We start from the raw sequence: 20,799 nt of genomic DNA, 5'->3' as shown, positions 1-20,799 counted from the left end.
ATCATAGCATAAGGCAGGCAGTTGGTTCTTAGCTGTACAAAACTGTCAAGAGATTAGCACTTTTTGTATCAGGAGGTCCTAGAAAACCTCCCGGCAAATGTGAATTCTTCTAAGACTCAGGCACAGGTGAGCATGGGCTCGGAGGGCCTTGATCCCAGAGGACAAGCCGACTCACCTAGACGTCACCTGGAACAGCAGGGATGACTTGGGCCTTGATGAGTCTCAGTCTACACTGTTCCTGCTTACCTCAGCCAGTTAAGGCGTTTGATGTACAAGGAGGCTTGCATTCTCAGGGGTGTGACCCACAGGACCTTGGGCTAGAGACAGTGGGATGGATGAAAACTCTGCAGGCCCAAGGTCAAGGCTGTTGGAAACTATGTCTTTTTTTTTTTTTAATTTATTTTCAGCAAAACAGAATTCATTGTTTTTGCACCACACCCAGTGCTCCATGCAGCATGTGCCCTCCTTAATACCCACCACCTGGTTCCCCCAACCTCCCACCCCCCGCCCCTTCAAAACCCTCAGGTTGTTTTTCAAAGTCCACAGTCTCTCATGGTTCACTTCCCCTTCCAATTTCCCTCAACTCCCTTCTCCTCTCCATCTCCCCATGTCCTCCATGTTATTTGTTATGCTCCACAAATAAGTGAAACCATATGATAATTGACTCTCTCTGCTTGACTTATTTCACTCAGCATAATCTCTTCCAGTCCTGTCCATGTTGCTACAAAAGTTGGGTATTCATCCTTTTTGATGGAGGCATAATACTCCATAGTGTATATGGACCACATCTTCCTTATCCATTCATCCATTGAAGGGCACCTTGGTTCTTTCCACTGTTTGGCGACCGTGGCCATTGCTGCTATAAACATTGGGGTACGGATGGCCCTTCTTTTCACTACATCTGTATCTTTGGGGTAAATACCCAGTAGTGCGATTGCAGGGTCATAGGGAAGCTCTATTTTTAATTTCTTGAGGAATCTCCACACTGTTCTCCAAAGTGGCTGCACCAACTTGCATTCCCACCAACAGTGTAAGAGGGTTCCCCTTTCTCCACATCCTCTCCAACACACGTTTCCTGTCTTGCTAATTTTGGCCATTCTAACTGGTGTAAGGTGATATCTCAATGTGGTTTTAATTTGAATCTCCCTGATGGCTAGTGATGATGAACATTTTTTTCATGTGTCTGATAGCCATTTGTATGTCTTCATTGGAGAAGTGTCTGTTCATATCTTCTGCCCATTTTTTGATATGATTATCTGTTTTGTGTGTGTTGAGTTTGAGAAGTTCTTTATAGATCCTGGATATCAACCTTTTGTCTGTACTGTCATTTGCAAATATCTTCTCCCATTCCGTGGGTTGCCTCTTTGTTTTGTTGACTGTTTCCTTTGCTGGGGAGAGCTTTTGATCTTGATGAAGTCCCAAAAGTTCATTTTCGCTTTTGTTTCCTTTGCCTTTGGGGACATATCTTGAAAGAAGTTGCTGTGACTGATATCAAAGAAGTTACTGCCTATGTTCTCCTCTAGGATTCTGATGGATTCCTGTCTCACATTGAGGTCTTTTATCCATTTCGAGTTTATCTTTGTGTACAGTATAAGAGAATGGTCGAGTTTCATTCTTCTACATAGAGCTGTCCAATTTTCCCAGCACCATTTATTGAAGAGACTGTCTTTTTTCCACTGTATATTTTTTTCCTGCTTTGCCGAAGATTATTTGACCATAGAATTGAGGGTCCATATCTGTGCTTTCTACCCTGTTCCACTGGTCTATGTGTCTGTTTTTATGCCAGTACCATGCTGTCTTGGTGATCACAGCTTTGTAGTAAAGCTTGAAATCAGGTAACGTGATGCCGCCAGTTTTATTTTTGTTTTTCAACATTTCCTTAGCAATTTGGGGTCTCTTCTGATTCCATACAAATTTTAGGATTATTTGCTCCAGCTCTTTGAAAAATGCCAGTGGAATTTTGATCAGAATGGCATTAAAAGTATAGATTGCTCTAGGCAGTATAGACATTTTAACAATGTTTATTCTTCCAATCCAAGAGCATGGAATGTTATTCCATCTTTTTGTGTCTTCTTCGATTTCTTTCATGAGTGTTTTGTAGTTCCTCGAGTACAGATCCTTTACCTCTTTGGTTTAGTTTATTCCCAGGTATCTTATGGTTCTTGGTGCTATAGTAAATGGAATCGATTCTCTAATTTCCCTTTCTGTATTTTCATTGTTAGTGTATAAGAAAGCCACTGATTTCTGTACATTGACTTTGGAAACTATGTCTTATAGCTCATGGCTCCTAGCCTAAGCTGTTCTCTAAAGTCCACAGACTGGAAAAGGGACTCGAAGTTCACAGAAGTTCCTTCTGTGATGAGAAAAAAAACAAAGATGCCTTCACATATAATCAGTGAGGAACCCAATTTCTATTGAAATAATAATAATAATGATATATGAATAATAAACTGTTCCCACATATTACATGGTCAAACCAACATCTTAACTTTTCTCTAGTCCTTTTACCAGTTCTCAAACCTCAAGGATGGGCATTTTCTCCTCATTCTGCATAACCACTAGGGGGAGCACGTAGGTCGACAATGCAGCCTCTTGTAAAAGCAGAGACCCTTGGTGCTGGAATCCAGCAACCCCTTCCCATCCCCTCAGGCTGGAAAGTGCCCTACTCTAGCGTCTGTGAGGTCACCTCTTAAACCATGAGGTTACTGGGCAGCTGCCCTTCCCTCCGACTCCACCATTGATTCTGAGCAGAGAGGACTTGATAACAGCAAACCCTGCTCTTGGGGAGGTGGGCTGCGCATTGAGAGAACTCTCTGCAGCCAACTGGAAGACCTGGGGTCCTGAGCACAGCCCAGCTTGTTGTTGCTGGTGTTTGCATTCAGCTGTAGTGACTATCTGGTCCTTTGCAAGAGTCAGTGACCTTGTGTGCCTCTAGGCGGGCATATGGCGAGGCAGCCTTGCGCTATGGGGCTTGGCTGCTGGCGAAGTTCATTCACCCACTTACTCACTCGCTGATATTTCTTGAGCATTTAGGTCACACTAAACTTTATACCAGGTACAGGGTGGAAGGGGTGAAGAATCAGATGCGGGGGAGGGAAGGGTGAGGAGCGTTCCTGGCGGCGGCAGGACACTGTGGTGTCGCACATTTTAGGGGACACCGCACATGTTAGGAACTGTCACGAGACCAATGCCCCTGGAGCCCAGAGGGTGGAGACAGCAGTCCCAGGCTCCAGATCTTTGCTTTCATTTTAAGCCAGGAGAAGACGTTAAGGAGAGGTCTGACATGGTCAGATTTGTGTTTTGAAAAAGGTCACTCTGGGGTGCCTGGTGGCTTAGTCCTTAAGGGTCCTCCTTCTGCCAGGTCATGATTCCAGGCTCCTGGGATGGAGCCCCAGTCTGAGTATGTCGGATCCTCTGCTCAGCGGGGAGCCTGCTTCTCCCTCTGCCTCTGCCTGCTGCTCCCCCTACTTGTGCTCGCTTGCTTTCTGTCAAATAAATACATAAATTCTTAAAAAAAAAAAAAAACCCAAAACAAAGAAAAATGTCACTCTGGCTGCAAAGTAGAGAATGGATAATATGGGAGCTGGAGTGGAATAAGAAGACAAAAATCATCTGCTCACCACCCTAAAGCGTAGGGTCTGCTCCCCATCATCAAATTTTGGGTGTCCGGAAGTTGAACATATTACTTATGTACTTATTCAAAGATTAAACTACACAGAGAGGGTGGGGAAACGTCACTAAAAGGAACCACTTATGTATTGCATTTTTGTCTGGCTCACTGAAAAATCTCCTTCTTTAACCTTCTCTGACATCCAGACATTGCTTTTAGAGGGATTTTCAGAACAATTTCATACTCTACAAAGAGCACTGGGCTAGGAGTTCAGAGACCTGAATTCCCATCTTGGCCTCTCCTCCAAGTCAATCTCCCTGGCTAGTTAGCTTTCTTATAATGGCTTTTGAGGATGAAATAAGATGACAGAGGAAAAAGGGCAAACAAACACAAAGTGTCAGAGCATGCTGTTCCTTTTGTGAAAGACCTTATTTAAGTAGCGTTTAATACATTTTAAATATAGTTTATATATGATTCGGTGGATAAATATTAAAGTATGTATTGTTCTTCTGAAGCTCTCACATAAGGACAAGAGGATCTGGAGTTTGCTATTTTATTCGACCCTGCAAATTCACATTTAGCATCAGGAGGAAGAGTGACATTGGCGAGGATGGGTGTGATGGCGTTCCCTTTTCTTTTTCTTCTCAGTGAGTCCCCTGAAGAATGAGGGCTCTCATCTTTTTGTCAGGATCTGCTACTATAAGTTACCTACCCTTTTCTTCTTGTGAAAGGCAAGCTGATACCTGGGATTTTCGAGGGCAGAGCTCCTTCAGCTGTGAACACATTTATGCACGAAGAGTCTTCTGCCTTGATTTTGTGGGTCAGGGACTACGGTCATCCCAGGGATCTGAAACCTCCATACAGAGATGAACTCCTCAAAGCCAGTTCAAAGCAGTCCTGTGTCTAGGCGAGCGGGAGGAGAATATTCTCTGCTTGTCAAATTCTCTGCCTTAGAGAGTTTTTGAGTAACACTTTCATACTTGACCAATCACAAGTGGCAAGGGAGCGTCATTTCCACAAGATGACAGAGGGTCTACAAAGTCCATCATGGAACTAGCCTCTTATTCTCAGCTAGGAAAAGTAAGTGCTTGACTAACATGCTATCTCAGTCTATCCTTGTTTTAAGAATCAGCCCAGGACGACACAGGCTTGAGAGGGAGAATTCACTTCATTGGACTTAAAAGGGAACACTGCTTGAGTCCTTTATGGTTCTATCCCCATCCTTCAGCACCAGGTCCTTTCTGCCTCTCCTAGTTGATAATTAAACATGTGAAGGAGGCTGTGTGATCTCAGGCACTAGCTTTTAAAGAGGGTCTGGGTTTAAAGAAAGGCACCAGTCCTGTTGTGGCTTTTGAACTTGAATTTTTTTAAAAAAAATTATTTTTTAAAAGATTTTATTTATTTATTTGACAGAGAGAGGCAGTGAGAGAGGGAACACAAGCAGGGGGAGTGAGAGAGGGAGAAGCAGACCCCCTGCTGAGCAGGGAGCCCGATGTAGGGCTTGATTCCAGGACTCTGGGATCCTGACCTGAGCCGAAGACAGATGCTTAAAGACTGAGCCACCCAGGCTCCCCACTGTTGGTGCTTTTGAAAGAGAGCTAAGTGTCTCAGGTCTGGTGCCTCCTCATGTCAGGTAGCCTGGGGTTGGTAGATGCCTTCGGAAGGGACAAATGGCCAAATGGTTTGCCAGTTCTATTGGGATGCCTTTAATCTGGGCCTTCTTTCTGAATGGGCTCCAGTGTAATGCTTTTATTTTCTTAATTATATTTTGTCGCTGGAGGGAAGTTATTCACAATACACTGAGAACTATTTCCATCAGAATGTATCCTCATTATTAAGCCTCTACTTTACCTGCCCAGAAAAGGGCCGCATGGGTCAAGGGGAGTGAGGGGGATTAGACTTCAATCCAGATCACCCCTGTGATGTCCAGGGTTGGTTTAAAGTATGCTTGTCTTTGTCCTCATTGCTTGGTAAATGCTCCTTGGCAGCTAGGACTGTTACTAAGGCCATTCCCAGAAAGAGGAGGGCTGGTCTTTCAGTTAAGGCTGCATGAGCCATGGGATCTCCTTATTAGAAATCCCTCTTTAAGTGTTGAGTCTTCGGCTCAAATTCTATATAACAGCTACCCATTTAACACCCAGGCAGTGGGGATTTGGCAATAGAAAAGGCTCTGAGAATCTCTTAAAATTATCCCGTGTTACAGATCGATCCATTTTTTTTTTCCCGCTTAGGAAGCCCTTTGCCATACATTATCTCATTGAATTCTCAAACCATCAAGAAAACCAAATAGGGATTATTATTTTCATTTTCAAGATAAAGAAACAGAGATCATCTCTGACACTTGCTCAGTGTCACACCGTTGGGATCGGAGCCCAAAGCCTTCGTCTCTGCAACGGTCAGTCTGGTCTCCTCACCACCCAGACCTCAGGATCGGGTTGGGCTTTCCCAGCCTGGCCGTAAGGTTATCGAGTATGTTCTGCAGTCATGGCCGCAGGGACTCACCGGACTTATCAGCAAATCTGACAGCACAAGACTGCATCTGGGTTTTTCTAGGCAGCATCCCTTGGTAAAAATTGCTTCCGGTGGTGATATAATCTAATCCTATTCTGTGCGTTAATTGCCTTAGGCTTTTTAAAAGACTTTATGGTGGCTGTTGCACTGCTTACACCTAAACCAGTAGCCTGGACACCCCCTGACACGGTGACTGAGGCCATTGGAAGTGAAAGGGTAGCTCTGGGGTCAAAGAGGTGAGAGATCATGGGGAACACCAAGCCTTCACCAGAGGCTCCAAACCCAAATGTGAAGGCTGGCCGGTGAAGTCAGTGGGTGACGTAATCCAGCGGGGGCAGAGGGCGAGTGGAACGTGTGTTCCTTCTGAAAGGGCGTCTGGAGCCCAGCATCAGCTGACGGGTCTCACGCTTCTAATCAGGCCCAAGGTTGTCAGATCTTGAGGTGTTTTTCTAAGAGGATCTGAAAATCTAGAATCTGATGCAAATTCTCCCGATTGGATTGTTAAATATTAATAGCGGATTCGAACCTTGTTAAGCCCAGGTGGGTCAAAAGCAAACAAATCAATCCTGTGACTCTCTTGCAAACTCTTCTCTTTATATTTGCAAGTAAATAATTTTTAGAAGAAATGCACCAGGACAGAAAGATGTGGTCAGAAGCGTTTTTATTATCAGAAGTGTCCTTCATCTTTTCCACATTTGTGAGAAAGCCTCTTGGAGCCAGGGTGTAGACAGAGCTTGGAAATGACCATTTTCAGGCAAGATCTGTTTGAACAGCCCCCTTTCGACTTTTGAACAACAATTTTTGCCTTTCCTTATGTCTGTTGTCTGTTGGATGATGCAAAGTCTCTCTATGTCAGCCACAGACAGCAGGCTGGAGCAGAGGTTCCATACAGACCCCTGCTCAGGAGCAAACACTACATCTTTCCTTCCCATCCAAGAAAGCACGGGGGGCCTACATAAGTGAGAATGCTAAACATATGGGAGTGACCTGCCACTGGCCTTAATTAATTTTTTGAAAGTAAATTCATCACAAATAATATTCTACCCATCATTAGCAATGGTTCACGTGTGACCAGCTCACAAATTGCAGGACAACGTGGTTAAGAGATGTTTCAAAAAAAAAAAAAAATAGGATATGTTGCTAAGCTTCTCAGTAGACCGGCACTCCCTATCTCTGGCATTTTCAGCCAACGCATGATTGATTGCGGTGACTCCCCCGGTTCACTCACCATTATGGGATCGGTTACAAGGACCTTGGAAATGTCACCAGAGACACTTGGACTCTTGAGGAAAGACCAAAGAGATAAAAGACCATGTTCTCCAAAGCAATCAGTGAGTCTGCACCCAAACATTCTCAGCTCTCTAACTGGCAACAGGCTGTCTGCACTTGAACTGCTGTTTGGATAATGTGAAGTCAAGTCCTGCCCGCCAGCATAAACCAAGAAGTAAAGCATTTCCATGCTGTTCGTATTCTTTGCTCCATGGATTGATCCAGAAGATGCAGAAACCGAACACTAGAGCTTTCCCTGTTACCTCCTAATTTAGAATGATCTGTTCCCTTTTCAACTGCCTCAGAAAATGAAAATTCAAGAGGTGGGAATAGAAACCAGATTCAAGAAAGAGGAGCAGGACAAAGAGGTGCCTGGCAATCTGATACAGCATGCCTCTTGGGGGCAAGGCGTCTGGATCTCAAAGGCGGACTATCACAAAATGAGAGCAGAAGCAAGTCTATTTTTTTTTCTAGGTCACCGCTGGGAACCAATCTAACCTATTTACAAGTGGTCTCAGGGGAACTCTCTTTAAATAGCTATCTTGTCACCATCCTTTTCGTCATCTTCCATGATCACTTTGGGTCTCTCGTCCCTGAGCAGTGTCACACCTGCAAAACAAAGCACCGATCTGCAATTAAGTGCCTCTAATGAAAATATTAGACAATCTTCCAGCGTAGACACGGCGCATAAGAGCATGGCAACCCAGAAATCCCTTAGTGTCTGCAGAGCTAAGTGTTAAAGGTGCTGCCCGAGTCAGGGCTCTGGGTGTCTTACTTGGTCTGCCCAGAGGAGCTGTGACTCAATGAGCCACCACCCTGGTGACCAGGAGACGCTCGACCTGGGAGTCAGAGGCAACGTTGACCTCCCGGTCTACGGTCTGCATTTAAGCTTGCAGACCAGGAAGACGAGAAGCAAACAGGCTTTGGAATCCACCTGCTTCAGACCTCTCATTCTGCCACTCGTCCAGTCTGGGCTGGGCCAGAGAACACTTTCGCACTTGAATTTTCTTGGATAGAAAAGGAGTGCCCTGATACTTATGTAAAGGGTTATTGTGCCACCTGAACGAGATGCACAGTGTCAAGCCACACCTGTGAGCCTGAGTCCCCTTCCCCTTTTCCTTCACATGGGAAGTTCCCCTTTCAAAGGAATGGGTCAGCAGCAGGAAGTCAGAGTTAAATACAATCTTCTAACACCTGGGGAAAAGATTGAGCAGGGGCTCTGGACATGCCATTCCTAAATGTCAGGACCGGTGGGTGATAAAGTTTACATGGTTCAGAGCAAAAGGAGACGTTCAAGGAAGTGCAGTGAGTGTTCATAAAGTTCTGTGGCTACAATTTGAAAAAGTTGTTCTTTGTTTTTATTTGATTTTCTTCTTTGGGGATGAAAATATCCTTTCTTTTTGGAAATTTTAGGAGTATCAGATGGTTGTTTTTTTAGCAGCCTTACTAGGCAAAATTCAAAACTCTCCCTGTGTTGGGTTCCAATATAATTTGTGTTTTAAAAGTTTACTGGTTGTTGAAATTCAGAGGACTGAGCACAGTTTTCTGGACTGATCAGCCCAGTGAAGACCATCCAAAGAGGGCTGGGTGGTTCTGCTCATCCTATAAATTATGAAGTAGGGTCATTTTAATAAAAAGACAAAGGAAGCTATGATTCAAGGCGAGTCCTCCATGATTTCTGTCATCCTCTCCAGCCAACCACCATTGTCTTGCATTGCCCCCACAGTCTCACAGTTAGAGACCTTTCCATTCATTAAGCATTTCACAAAGATCTAAACATGAGGGTAGAAAGCTGTGCACCACAAGAGGCCTTTCTACAACACTGGACTCCATTCAACAGTGGCAAATTAATGAAAACTATGTGTTGATCTTAATGACTATTCATTTGATTCAGTTCCTAGTTTGTTCATATGGGTTCTTTACCAATTAGCTGATATTTATTGGAGGAGAAAAACAATTTCAAGAGTCTGGTTGAAACTGAGGATTTTGCATAAATCACTTATGAAACACAGTGGGAGATATTTTCTCTTCTACCAGCTGCAAGGAGGTTTGGTTTTTTCTTTGGAATTAAGGCTATCATGGTAGGAGAACAGAGAGTAAACTAATGCTAAGCCCCTAAACTTTCCATCCTGATTTCCTTGATATCTTTTCACATAAAGCCAAATTTGAGTTGATTCCAAGTGGGCAAGAGTGTTTAAATTCCCAGATCCCAGGGCACCTGGTTGGCTCACGTGGTTAAGCATCTTCCTTCAACTCAGATCATTATCTCTGGTTCTTGGGATCGATCCCCATGTAGGGCTCCCAGCTCAGCAGGGAGTCTGTCTCTCCCTCTGCCTCTCCCCCTGCCCATGCTCTCTCTCTCTCTGTATCTCTCTGTCTCAAATGAATAAATAAAATCTTAAGAAAAATAAATTCCCAGATCCCAGTCAAATTTCTGATTATTTGGGGTATCCTTGAAACCTAGTCAGATGAGCATCTGGGCAAAAAAAAAAAAAGTCCTGGAATTTCAGGGAAGGGAGGAGCCTGTTTAGCCATCAAGGTCAGCCCTTCCCAAAGGTGGCTAGGCTTTCCACAGGGATACAGGTGGTGATGTCAAGTGGAAAGTGAACTAGCATTTGTATTGGTAGAATTAAGCATCCTTTTTAGAGGCTGAAATCAGTGACTTCTTTGTCATCAATACATTTTTATTTTTGATGCTTCAGATCTTCGACTTTGTTCCTTTGAAGATGAACAAGGTTGATATACATGGGTCTGTGGTTTACCTTAGTCATGATCCTCTGTTCTGTGGGAAGCAGAGCTGTGTCATTGAAGGAATGTACACTAGAGCCAGAAAGCTTTGCCCTCCTTGGTTGTCATTTAACTTTTAGAAAGTCACTTAACCTGTCTGAGCCTCAATTTATTCATCTGTGAAACTGGAGAAAAAAAATAAATCCCATCTCCCCCAGGGGGTGACGCTGCCAGGTAGACATAGACCGACATTCTTCGATGCTTCCAGCACTTTTACATGAACCTGCAGTAAAGCATGTTTCATGCAGTAGGAATCACTGGACAATACAACCATCTTCCCTACCGAACCCTGAGGTTCTTAAAGGATATTCTAGCATCTAGTGCAAGGGTTAGGGTATAGTAGGGGTTTAGAAAATGTCAGTTTCTACCCTTCCACTCTCTGTGGAGGAGAGTTTATGGAACTTGGCTGTTTGTTAGAACCTGGTATGTTTTTAAGGCCAAAGCTTTCAGTCCCAGGTCTCTAAGGGTCAAGAGTTAGCCTTGTAGCAAGCTGTTTTAGGCCATGATCCCATTCAGAGCTGGTCACCTGCATTAAAGATGTATGCCTCTGATCTAAGGGAGCTGGGGTTAAGACACCTCCTATCCTGACAAGCCACAGCAAAGAGAACACTCTATTCCCAGCAGGACAGAGGAGGTGTCACTTTCAAAGGACACAACAGTCCCCTTTCACCAAGTATATTATTGAGCTTTGATTTCCAAATATTCATAGCTCATAAGCCAATTTTCCAAAAGGCTTCTCTTCAATGCTTCTGGCCTCACGATTCTTTACTTTCTCTGGTTCCCTTTGCCACAGAGCTTAACTAAATACTTCTTTTTCCTTTAAGCAGGTCTCAGCTACTCGGATCTTACTAATCACAACCCAGTGAACCCTGCCATGTAGTCGCCAAGATGGGGGGCCCTGGCAAATGTGGGCCAAGTTGGGAACAAACATTGGGTTGGCAAGGAAGCCGGAGATGACTTCTCACTGAGGAGTCGCCTGGCAGTTGGAACCTGTCAAATAAGCTCATTAACCTAGGGGAATGAAGGTAGTTAGCAAGAGATTTAGAAGAGAGAGATAATCCTTGTCCAGTCTCCACTTGCCAAGGGCTAATGAGAGGAGACGTCTCCAGAGTGCATTTGTCTGTGAGTTCCTCTCAACACCCTTATTAGAACCAATATGAGTCTCTCTGAACATCTGCTGAAGGCTCTATCCTTATCAGCTTAACTAGCATTTCGAGTACTGCCAAATCTTTAGATACTAAAAGGCTCTTCAAAAATAAAGTGCTTCAGCTAATATGCTAATAAAAGCTAGAGTCATAGAACACCATCTATAATTGCAAATACAACACAGAGATTTGCTGATTCAAGGAATTCCATAATGTGTATAGAGTCCATGAATATACAGCCTCCCTCTCCAGCTCTGCGTGTTTTGCCCTGTTTGAGAAACATTTTTTTATTCAACTAGGACGCTGCTCTCCTAAGATGTACATATTGGGATGCAGGCAGCATCCACGGCCAGATAAATAGGGCTCAACGTTCTAGGAAGTCCCTTGAATCAGTGGGTTTATATGGAATGGTAAAACACTGCAGCTAGGAACATTCTTACCTTTAGAAATGATTTGAGTAATCTCAAGGAATATAAGATTGAGGGGAATGGAGGGAAACTAACATTTATTGAAGACATTCAAAAATCCAGGATCTGTGCTAAGTGCTTTATGTGCTTTATTTAATTATGTTAACAATCCTGGGAGACAGATTTTATGGTCCTCCTTTCAGAGAAGGATGAAATAAAGGAGGCTCCTTTGTGCTAGTTGCCCAGGGTCACAAAGCTAGAATGATCAGAACCAGAGATCAAACTGGGACCTTCTTGCTGTGTGCTTAGGTGACTCTCTGCCCGTAAATATTTTTGTTTCACTACCAAGTCTTCCCCTAGGAGGACTTCAACAAAAACAAATGCAAAAATAGGTAAAAAATAAAGTCTCCCAATGAAGAACTTGCAACTGCAGAATTGCGATTCCAAATAGAATATCAAATCAACAGATACTTATTGAGCGTTGCTATATAGAAGGGACTGGACTAGATATCAAGGTCAATGCTAGCACAGTTCTCATGAATTCTTCAAATGTAAGTCAACGTTAAGGACAGCTACGATAATGGCAGCAAGAGCCATAAAGACCATACTGAAAGAGATGACAAAGTCTTGGTATTTGCATGCCCATGTCTACCACAGAGTTAGTTGAGAATGTAAAGGATTCATTTTGGACTTGGAGGAGTCTGTTAGCAGAGGCTTTGAACTGGTTGAGTCTTGAAAGGTGACTGGAACCAGGACAGAGGCAGAGCTTAGGGGGGAAATGTGTGGTGTGTCAGAGGATCAGTGCAGGTAGGAATGTATGTTGCTTATGAGAAGCGTGTTTGAGGCAGTTCAGATCCCGCCAGTTGGTCCTTAGTCCATCTCTCCAGAGAAGTGCCTCCTCAGGCCCCATGCCTCTTTGCCTGGATCTGCTCCACAGAAATCAGTAACCTTGTCTGCACCCCTGACTGCCAATTCATGATGTCGTCTTCTTTCATTTTTTTCTTTATTAAATAAAATAATGAGCAAACATAGTTCTATAACAACAAAATCTCATCTCCTCCCAAAGTGTGCCTTCTGGAGTGCCATAGTGGCGAAAGTCCCAACTATACCACAGTACAGTGAGAAACTGCCCACAGGAGACACAGACCTGGCTTAGAGCCCCAGCTCTGCCACTCATTGCATTTGATCTTGAACATAATTTGGTCCTTTTATCTGTTCACCTAATCATCTCATCATCAGTCCAACCAATCAGCCAAGAAGCTATCCATCCATCAATGCCATCTTTCAGTTTCTTTATCTGTAAAGGGAGTTAATAGCTACTTTTCTTGCATTATTTAGCTGATTTAAAAAAAATCCATAAGACATACCAAACTCAGTATCTAATATTTAGTAGGGTCTCAATAAACATCAGTACATTTTCTTCTCTGCCACCCCCCTCTAAATATCTATATAAAACACTCACACATGCACACAGACACACACACTCTCCGTCTAATGATCTAATCATGAGTGTACATGTCTTATTCCCTAAACTCCCCATAAAATTGTCAAGGAGAAGACTACACTTCACATACTGGCTGCTGTATATAGTTTTGGGCTGTGCACAGAGTTTGGCAAGATTTGGGGGTTTGATTCGACACATATTAATATAGCTCTCATGAAGACAATACTTTCGGGATTAAAAAAAAGTGAAATCTTGCCATTTGCAACTGCATGGATGGAACTAGAGGGTATCATGCTAAGTGAAATAAGTCAATCAGAGAAAGACAATTATCATATGATTTCACTTCTATGTGGAATTTAAGAAACAAAACAGAGAATCATAGGGAAAGAGAGGGAAAAATAAAACAAGACAAAATCAGAGAGGGAGATAAGCCATAAGAGACTCTTAATCATAGGAAACAAACTGAGGGGTGCTGGAGGGAAGGGGGATGGAGGGATGCAGTAACTGGGTGATGGACACTAAGGAGGCACATGATGTAATGAGCACTGGGTATTATACAAGACTGATGAATCATTGAACTCTACCTTTGAAGCTAATAATACATTATATGTTCATTAATTGAACTTAAATAAAATAAAATTTAAAAAATAAAATAAGTTAACATTTTTAGTATGGGAGTTTTCAAAATCGAACTATGTATTTAATACTTGCTAACATTCTGTCATTTTTGTTTTATCTAATTGTCTTTATTTTTGAGTATTGTAAAGCAAACTCCCTCTAACATTTCCATATATAGCTCTAACACTAAAAGTTTTTTAAAACCATAACTAAACTGCTATTGTCATACCTGACAAAATTAACAATAAATACACAATTTCATCTAAAAAAAAAGATGATACTTTCAGGGATCATTTCTAGAGTTTGCTATTAAAGGTTGCTCTCACTATTTCTACGCCTCACTTTCTCTCTCTCTCTCTCTCTCTCTCGCAGTGAAGATATGGTCAATACATCCAGCCAGGTGTCTTGGGAGAATCAGCCATCATTTGTAGAATGCATGATTCATGGAAGGCTGGGGAGGAGGAGATTTCAACTCTTTTCAAGGACCCACTGACATTTCTATTTCATTGGCTCGGTGGACCTACCCAGATCTGCTGAAGCACAAGGAATGCTCTGAACACCCCTCCCCACTTCCAAGTCAGTCCTTGGGGAGCTGCCAGGGAAGGTAAGCCTGAAAGGCAGCAGTAAACTCTGCTACCCCCACAGAGTGCTTCTGGGTGACACAGGACAGAGGCCATGCCCGTGGTACCTCCAGATGGCAGGGCTCCTGAGCTGTTCCCATCACCCCCTGCAAATGCCTTGCATCAGCTCTTTTACCTGCTGCAAAGGGGGACACGTGCAGGGCAGGTGTGTCTTTTCTCCTTGGTTTTTTCGGTTCCAGGTCGGTGTTATGAAGAGCTGGACTCATCTTGCCGGTTGGGTGTCTCTCCTGAACGTCGTATCTTTTAATTAAGTGTTCTGAAAGCACACCTGCATGGTTAGGGGAACAGAGGGAGAAACACAGTCAAATACATCTATCCTGGGTTGCCTGGGTGGCTCAGTGGGTTAAAGCCTCTGCCTTCGGCTCAGGTCATGATCCCAGGGTCCTGGGATCGAGCCCCGCATTGGGCTCTCTGCTTAGCCGGGAGCCTGCTTCCCTTCCTCTCTCTCTCTGCCTGTCTCTCTGCCTACTTGTGATCTCTGTCTGTCAAATAAATAAATAAAATTTCAAAAAAATACATCTATCCTGATACATAAGGACGATGCGTGCATATTTGCACATATCCCTAGTGATGGTAGTCAACATAGCTTTTCAAACTTATTTTAATAAAAGCTTTTTTTATATTAGAAATTCACATCTATTGAGATGACACAAAGGGTTTTGTATGCCTGATTTTATTTTAGCCTCACAAAACCGGGAGGAATTTAATATTACTGCCACTATCACCTATCTGGGGAAGGCGAGGCAAAGCAAACATGCCCACAGTGACACAGCTTGTATGGGGCCAACCCAGGAAGCCAGCCCAGGTCTGTCCTCCTCCGAGGTCCATCCTCGTGAAGGTGGTGGATCATTTGCTTCTCTGCAAGCCATATGCTCCGCTCTTCAGTGACCTCCCTGCCTTCTCACTTCTCCCACACGTGGCATTTCTCTCCATCATTTACAAACTCCCCGAAAATAGCCTCTTCTATATAACTTTCCACAATCCACTGCCCAGGCTGAGCTCCCGAGGTCCTTCTGGAAGGACGTCATTACAACCTTACAGCTTACTGCGTATTTCAGCCACTTTATGTGTTTCCATTATTTCTTAGAGGACTGACGTTTCCTTCTCTGGAAGCTCTGTGTTCTATTTGTTTTGTCTCCCTCCAAGTGGCTTGTGAGTGGAGAGAACATTACATCAGTGGCCCAGAGGGAAGGGGAGAAGGAAATAAGAACACACAAAACTCTGGGGAAATGAGAAAGTCACACGTCACACACGAGGTTGTTAAAGATTATGCTGAGTGAAATAAGTCATACAGAGAGAGTCAAGTATCATATGGTTTCACTTATTTGTGGAGCATAACAAATAATATAGAGGACAAGGGTAGATGGAGAGGAGAAGGGAGTTGAGGGAAATTGGAAGGGGAGGTGAACCATGAGAGACTATGGACTCTGAAAAACAACCTGAGGGTTTTGAAGGGGCGGGGGATGGGAAGTTGGGGGAACCAGGTGGTGGGTACTAGGGAGGGCACGGATTGCATGGAGCACTGGGTGTGGTGAAAAAACAATGAATACTGTTATGCTGAAAATAAATAAATAATTTAATTAAAAAAAAAAAAAAAAGACATGTTAGCTGTTCCCCAGACCATTTTGCTTTTCTCCTGGGCACACAGCTGGCGACATCTCTCTGCTGCCCTTGCAGTCAGGGGACCTTTGTGGGTCACTTTCTGGTGGGCCAGTCTTCCAGTCTATTCTGCCCCTCCCCCCGACCCTGCCACCTCTCCTACCTCCTTCGTCCCCCTGCCTGCCAGATGCTGATGCTCATGATGACTTTGAATGCCATGTGCCAGTGATGTCTGAACTCCCATTAGCCAGAGTCCCTGAATTACCATTTGGAGCAGAACCTGCCTCCCCAGCTGGCACTACTGATGAGTGAAAAAAACCCTTGCGTTGTACCGCTAACATTTTGGAATTTGTTTTCTATAGCAGCTGGCCATATTGTAATGAAGACAGGTGCAGGGATAGTACCAGTGATTTAAAAACACCCAAATAGGTAAGGAAATTTTTCTAAGACCAATGTGATCTAGTGGTAGTGGTTCCCCCTCACAGACATGCAAACCGACCTTGTTGTCCATTACCTGGTATAAAAGGTGGGATGTGCAGTGCTGGTGTATCTTTTCTCCTTGGTTTCTTTTGGTCTGACTCAACATTCAGGGCGACCTGTGCATTTTTTCCCTTTCTTGGCTTCTTTTTGAGATCACAGTCTTTAATGAGCTGGTCTGAAAGGTCATCTGATTTTGATAGGATGCAAAGGGGAAAAAAAAAAAGAATGTAACGTGAGTAAGGTTCACACACAAACTGGTTGGTTTCCAATTACTTGTAGAAGCCATTTGGTCTGAAAAAGAAAAGCATTTATATATTTTGGGCTAGTCTACAGAGGACCTTCATAGTCTTGCACAAATATATAGAATTAAACAGAAAACTGGAATCGTCTATGAGACTCCAAATGACGAGAGCTCCAATGGCTGGATAATCAAAGCAAAGAAGAGCTTTAAAATACAGTTAGGCAAATCACAGAGTGGGCTTGAGTTAATTTTCTGGTGGAATAGGTTCTCTGTGCTAAATGCTCTTTAATATCCTTTGCTCAAGGCTTGCTCTTTTGAAGACTGCATGGGCTGGTGCAGAGCCATGCATGCTCTTTAGTCTTCGGGAAAGGTTCTCTGCAAATTCCTGACCTGCCTTCATTTCTGTGGCCAGCCGGGCCACACTGACCGTTCACACTTGCCTGCAGCATTGGTCTCTTCATTCACTTCCCACTGGCTTTGCAATTCTCCCATTTGCCCATCCTCACTCCAGGTCCTCTTGTCTTCTTACTCAGCTCTTTACCTTCCTCCGTCCCCAGAGCTCATGAAGCTTGGATTCTACATCATGTCCATCAGATGTCAATGTGTGTGATGAGTCCAATCTGATCACTCCTCGCCCATGAGAGTATGTTCTCTGATCCATCCAACTCCTTAGTGCTTTGGGTGATGGCGTGCTTCTTTGAGCGTCTCTGTCATTGTTCTAGACAACGACACTTGTTTATTCTATCGTGGTTTATCTCCTGCTCTTGATGGAGCCTTCTTGGAGATTAAGGATCACATCCTTTTGATAATTTAATTCTTAATTGCCTCTCCCTCCCATAAATGCATCTTGAATGGATAAGTGGTATGGACTGATCTGAGTTCACTTGCTGACTCTGTCACTTCTTAGTTCTGAGAACTTGGCCCTTAATTTCTAGGAACTTTAATATTGCCTCAACTTCTCAAGTGGGGGTAATTTTAAATCAGTGTGTGTGTGTTTGTGTGTGTGTGTGTGTGTGTGTGTGTATGACAGAGACAGAGAGAGATGACTACATCTGGTAAATGTTGAAAAGCAGTTGTTACATTTGATATATTTTAAATCCTCAAAAGAATGTTCACTCTGGTCATTGCTCACCCCCTAACCTTCTACAGGGTCCAAAGGAAGGTCCACCTCCTTGCCCGGTCTCCATAAGTCTTCCCAGTCCTGGGCGTCCTGTCTCATTTTCTGGATATCTACAGGATTTTTGCTCGTGTAACACATATTCTGCATAAGTCTTCTCTGCCTTCTTTGATGAGAGATATCTTGTGTTTTATCCCCTTAAAACAATTAATAAATATTTGTTGAATGTATGCTTCAATGAATGACCTCAAGCATGTTATGAATAAGGAGATAGTCCATTAGGGTTCAAAGAAGCCACAGACAATGAAGCTCTCTGCCTTCTCTGGAAACTCACTACAGCCTGGTTACAGTCTAGTACAATCTACAACTGTGAATGAATTGGGGGAAATTTAGAGATTAACTCGATCTTTTCAGCCCCTTCTTCCTTTCCTTCCTTCTTTCTTTTTTTCTCCATTCCTTTTTTTTTTAAGATAGGTTTGTTTATATATATATATATATATATATATATATATATTTAAAGACTTTATTTATTTATTTGAAAGACAGAGAGCACAGGTAGGCAGAGAGACAGGCAGAGGGAGAGGGAGAAGCAGGCTCTCTGCTGAGCAGGGAGCTTGATGCAGGGCTCGATCCCAGGACCCTGGGATCATGACCTGAGTTGAAGGCAGACACTTAACCTACTGAGTCACTCAGGTGCCCCAGATTTATTTATTTTAGAGAGAGAGAGACAGAGTGCATGAGCTTCAGGGAGAGGCAGAGGGAGAGAATCTTCGAGTAGACTCCCTGCTGAGTGTAGAGCCCAATCCTGGGACTCCCGAGATCTTGACCTGAGTCGAAATCAAAAGTCGGGTCCTTAACTGACTGAGTCACCCAAGTGCCTCTCTCTCTGTTTCTTTTTATGAAAATATTCAAGCCAGTGTCTTTAAAATGTGGAGGATTAAATGTGTCAAACCTGTTCACTTCAGTTTTGTGGATCTAGAGACAACCTGTGTCATTCATAATGTATTTATTCGACAAAAACTGATGAAGCTCGTCCTCTATGCCAGGCCTTGAGCAAGATTCTAGGACTAAGAAGACAAATAAGAAATAGTTCTTCCTTTCAAGTTGTTATGGTCTATTGGGCTTTATGTCTGGACAGTCCTTTGTTTTAGAAAACCCAATATACATGAGAAAACCACCATTAGAAATACTTAGTAACCACACATTATTATGCCTCCGTCATCCAAAGATCACATAACCAAAAAATCAAATAGCATGATTCTCTTCAGCCATATTTAATAATAATAAATATTTCCTTTCACCTAAAGGATTTGAATAAATCCATCCAATCATTATTTAATAAACATTTATTGAGGTCATACTGCATGTAAGGCACTGAACCATATGCTTTTAAGGTTACATATACAAGAAAAAAAGAGGTGAGAGGGGAAATTAATTGAGTACTGCTTATATACTAGATGACTTCACATCCTTTAGTGTAAAAAATTCTTTATTTAAATTCAATTTCATCAACATATACTATATTATTAGCTTCAGGGGTAGAATTTAGTGATTCTTCAGTTGCATACAACACCCAGTACCCAGTGCTCATTCGATCAAGTGCCTCCCTTAATGCCCATCACCCCATCACCCCATCCCCTAAACCCCCTCCCCTATGTTTCTTAATGCCTGGCTGAAAATGCAACTTTAAAAATTTATTGCCCCATAGCACAGTTAACTTCTCCCCATATCACACATACCATAGATGTTTGTTAAATGAATACATACTGCTCAGAATGGGTGATGCCCAGCTGTGGGGTCTCTGGAAGTACAGGCTGGATGTGGACCAGTCATGGGTCCCCGTTCCACTCAGTGCACAGTACAGGGAGCAAGAGATTTGCTTCGATTTTGACTTTTACTTCCATTGCACTTTTCCCCCACTTTTGGAGAAATCCTGAACATAAACTATCTTGATGGCAAATGGGGAGAGGGGAGAGGAGGCGGGGGTGGGGGGAGTCATAACCAGGCGAGACATAAACAAAGGCTATGAATATGCAAAAAGCCCATCCATCAAAAGTCTGAGTGTCTCATTTTTAGAAATGGGTAGAGGCAGAAATGTTTCTGGTATTTTCATTACAAAGGTTATGCAAAAAGTCAGTTCTGGAAAGGAAACAGATTGACAATAAAGCAGAAAAAGGCTATTTAAAATTCTGTCTTGATAGGCAAAGAGAGATATTTGAAATATTTTATTGGCACTGCACATGGGGTGTAACTGTGCCGACAAATACTGGAAACAAACCGTGCTGCCACATTCCATTTATTGCCTCAAAAATGCTCTGCCTGGGACTCCGTCAGACCCAAAAAAGAGGACAATGCCTTTTCTCACTTTTTCTAACTCTAATGAACCTCTCTCTAGTGCTTCCACTAATATTTACATGGCAGACCCCACGGAGTCATGGCTATTTGCCTGTCCATCTGGTGTTGGCTGTCACCAGAAGGCCCACATGATCAGGTTTCAGGGGGCCTCCCTCTGACTTGCCTGCAAACCCAATGGCAGAGGCCCCTCCTTTCTGACTTCTGCTACTGCCATTCCCACTGGAGCTCTTACCTAAGTGGTCACAACGAGGGTCTAGCTTGTCCAGTCTGTCTTCTGAGAGCTCCAATGGCTGCATTTGCTCAGTGGACATCATTGAAGGAAGTGTTTCTTCTCCAGCACTATGGAAGCATAAGAAACAAGCCTCTTAGTGTATCCTCTGCTCATTTGTTCACTTGTGAAATAAGTATATTTATTGAGCACTTACTATTGTGTTTTCAATTTAGTCTTATTTTTCAAATCTGCTTCTTTTACTTACCTACTGGAAGCTCTAACTTAAGATTTAAGTCAAAATAAATGAAACAACACACACAAACACACATACACACACACGGATTTGTTGGTAATTGCCATGCAT

The 20,799-nt window shown here is 43.1% G+C and overlaps 1 protein-coding gene across 2 annotated transcripts; it reads right to left on the bottom strand.

Annotated features, from left to right (window-relative positions):
• Positions 1 to 7,919: 7,919 nt before the first annotated feature.
• PPP1R17 (protein phosphatase 1 regulatory subunit 17) lies at positions 7,920 to 20,538 on the bottom strand (the record flags this gene model as incomplete). Of its 2 annotated transcripts, XM_080818030.1 has the most annotated exons (4): positions 7,920 to 7,999; positions 14,548 to 14,700; positions 16,546 to 16,698; positions 20,457 to 20,538. In XM_080818030.1, the coding sequence occupies 4 exons, from the start codon at positions 20,536 to 20,538 to the stop codon at positions 7,920 to 7,922; spliced, it is 468 nt and encodes a 155-aa protein (XP_080674156.1). The 2 variants fall into 2 exon arrangements, with proteins under 2 accessions (XP_080674156.1, XP_080674157.1); XM_080818031.1 differs by lacking the exon at positions 16,546 to 16,698.
• Positions 20,539 to 20,799: the final 261 nt, after the last annotated feature.

Source organism: Martes martes, assembly GCF_963455335.1.
Source record: "Martes martes genome assembly, chromosome: 11".
Lineage (NCBI taxonomy): Eukaryota > Metazoa > Chordata > Mammalia > Carnivora > Mustelidae > Martes > Martes martes.
This window is presented reverse-complemented; position numbering and strand designations above follow the sequence as displayed.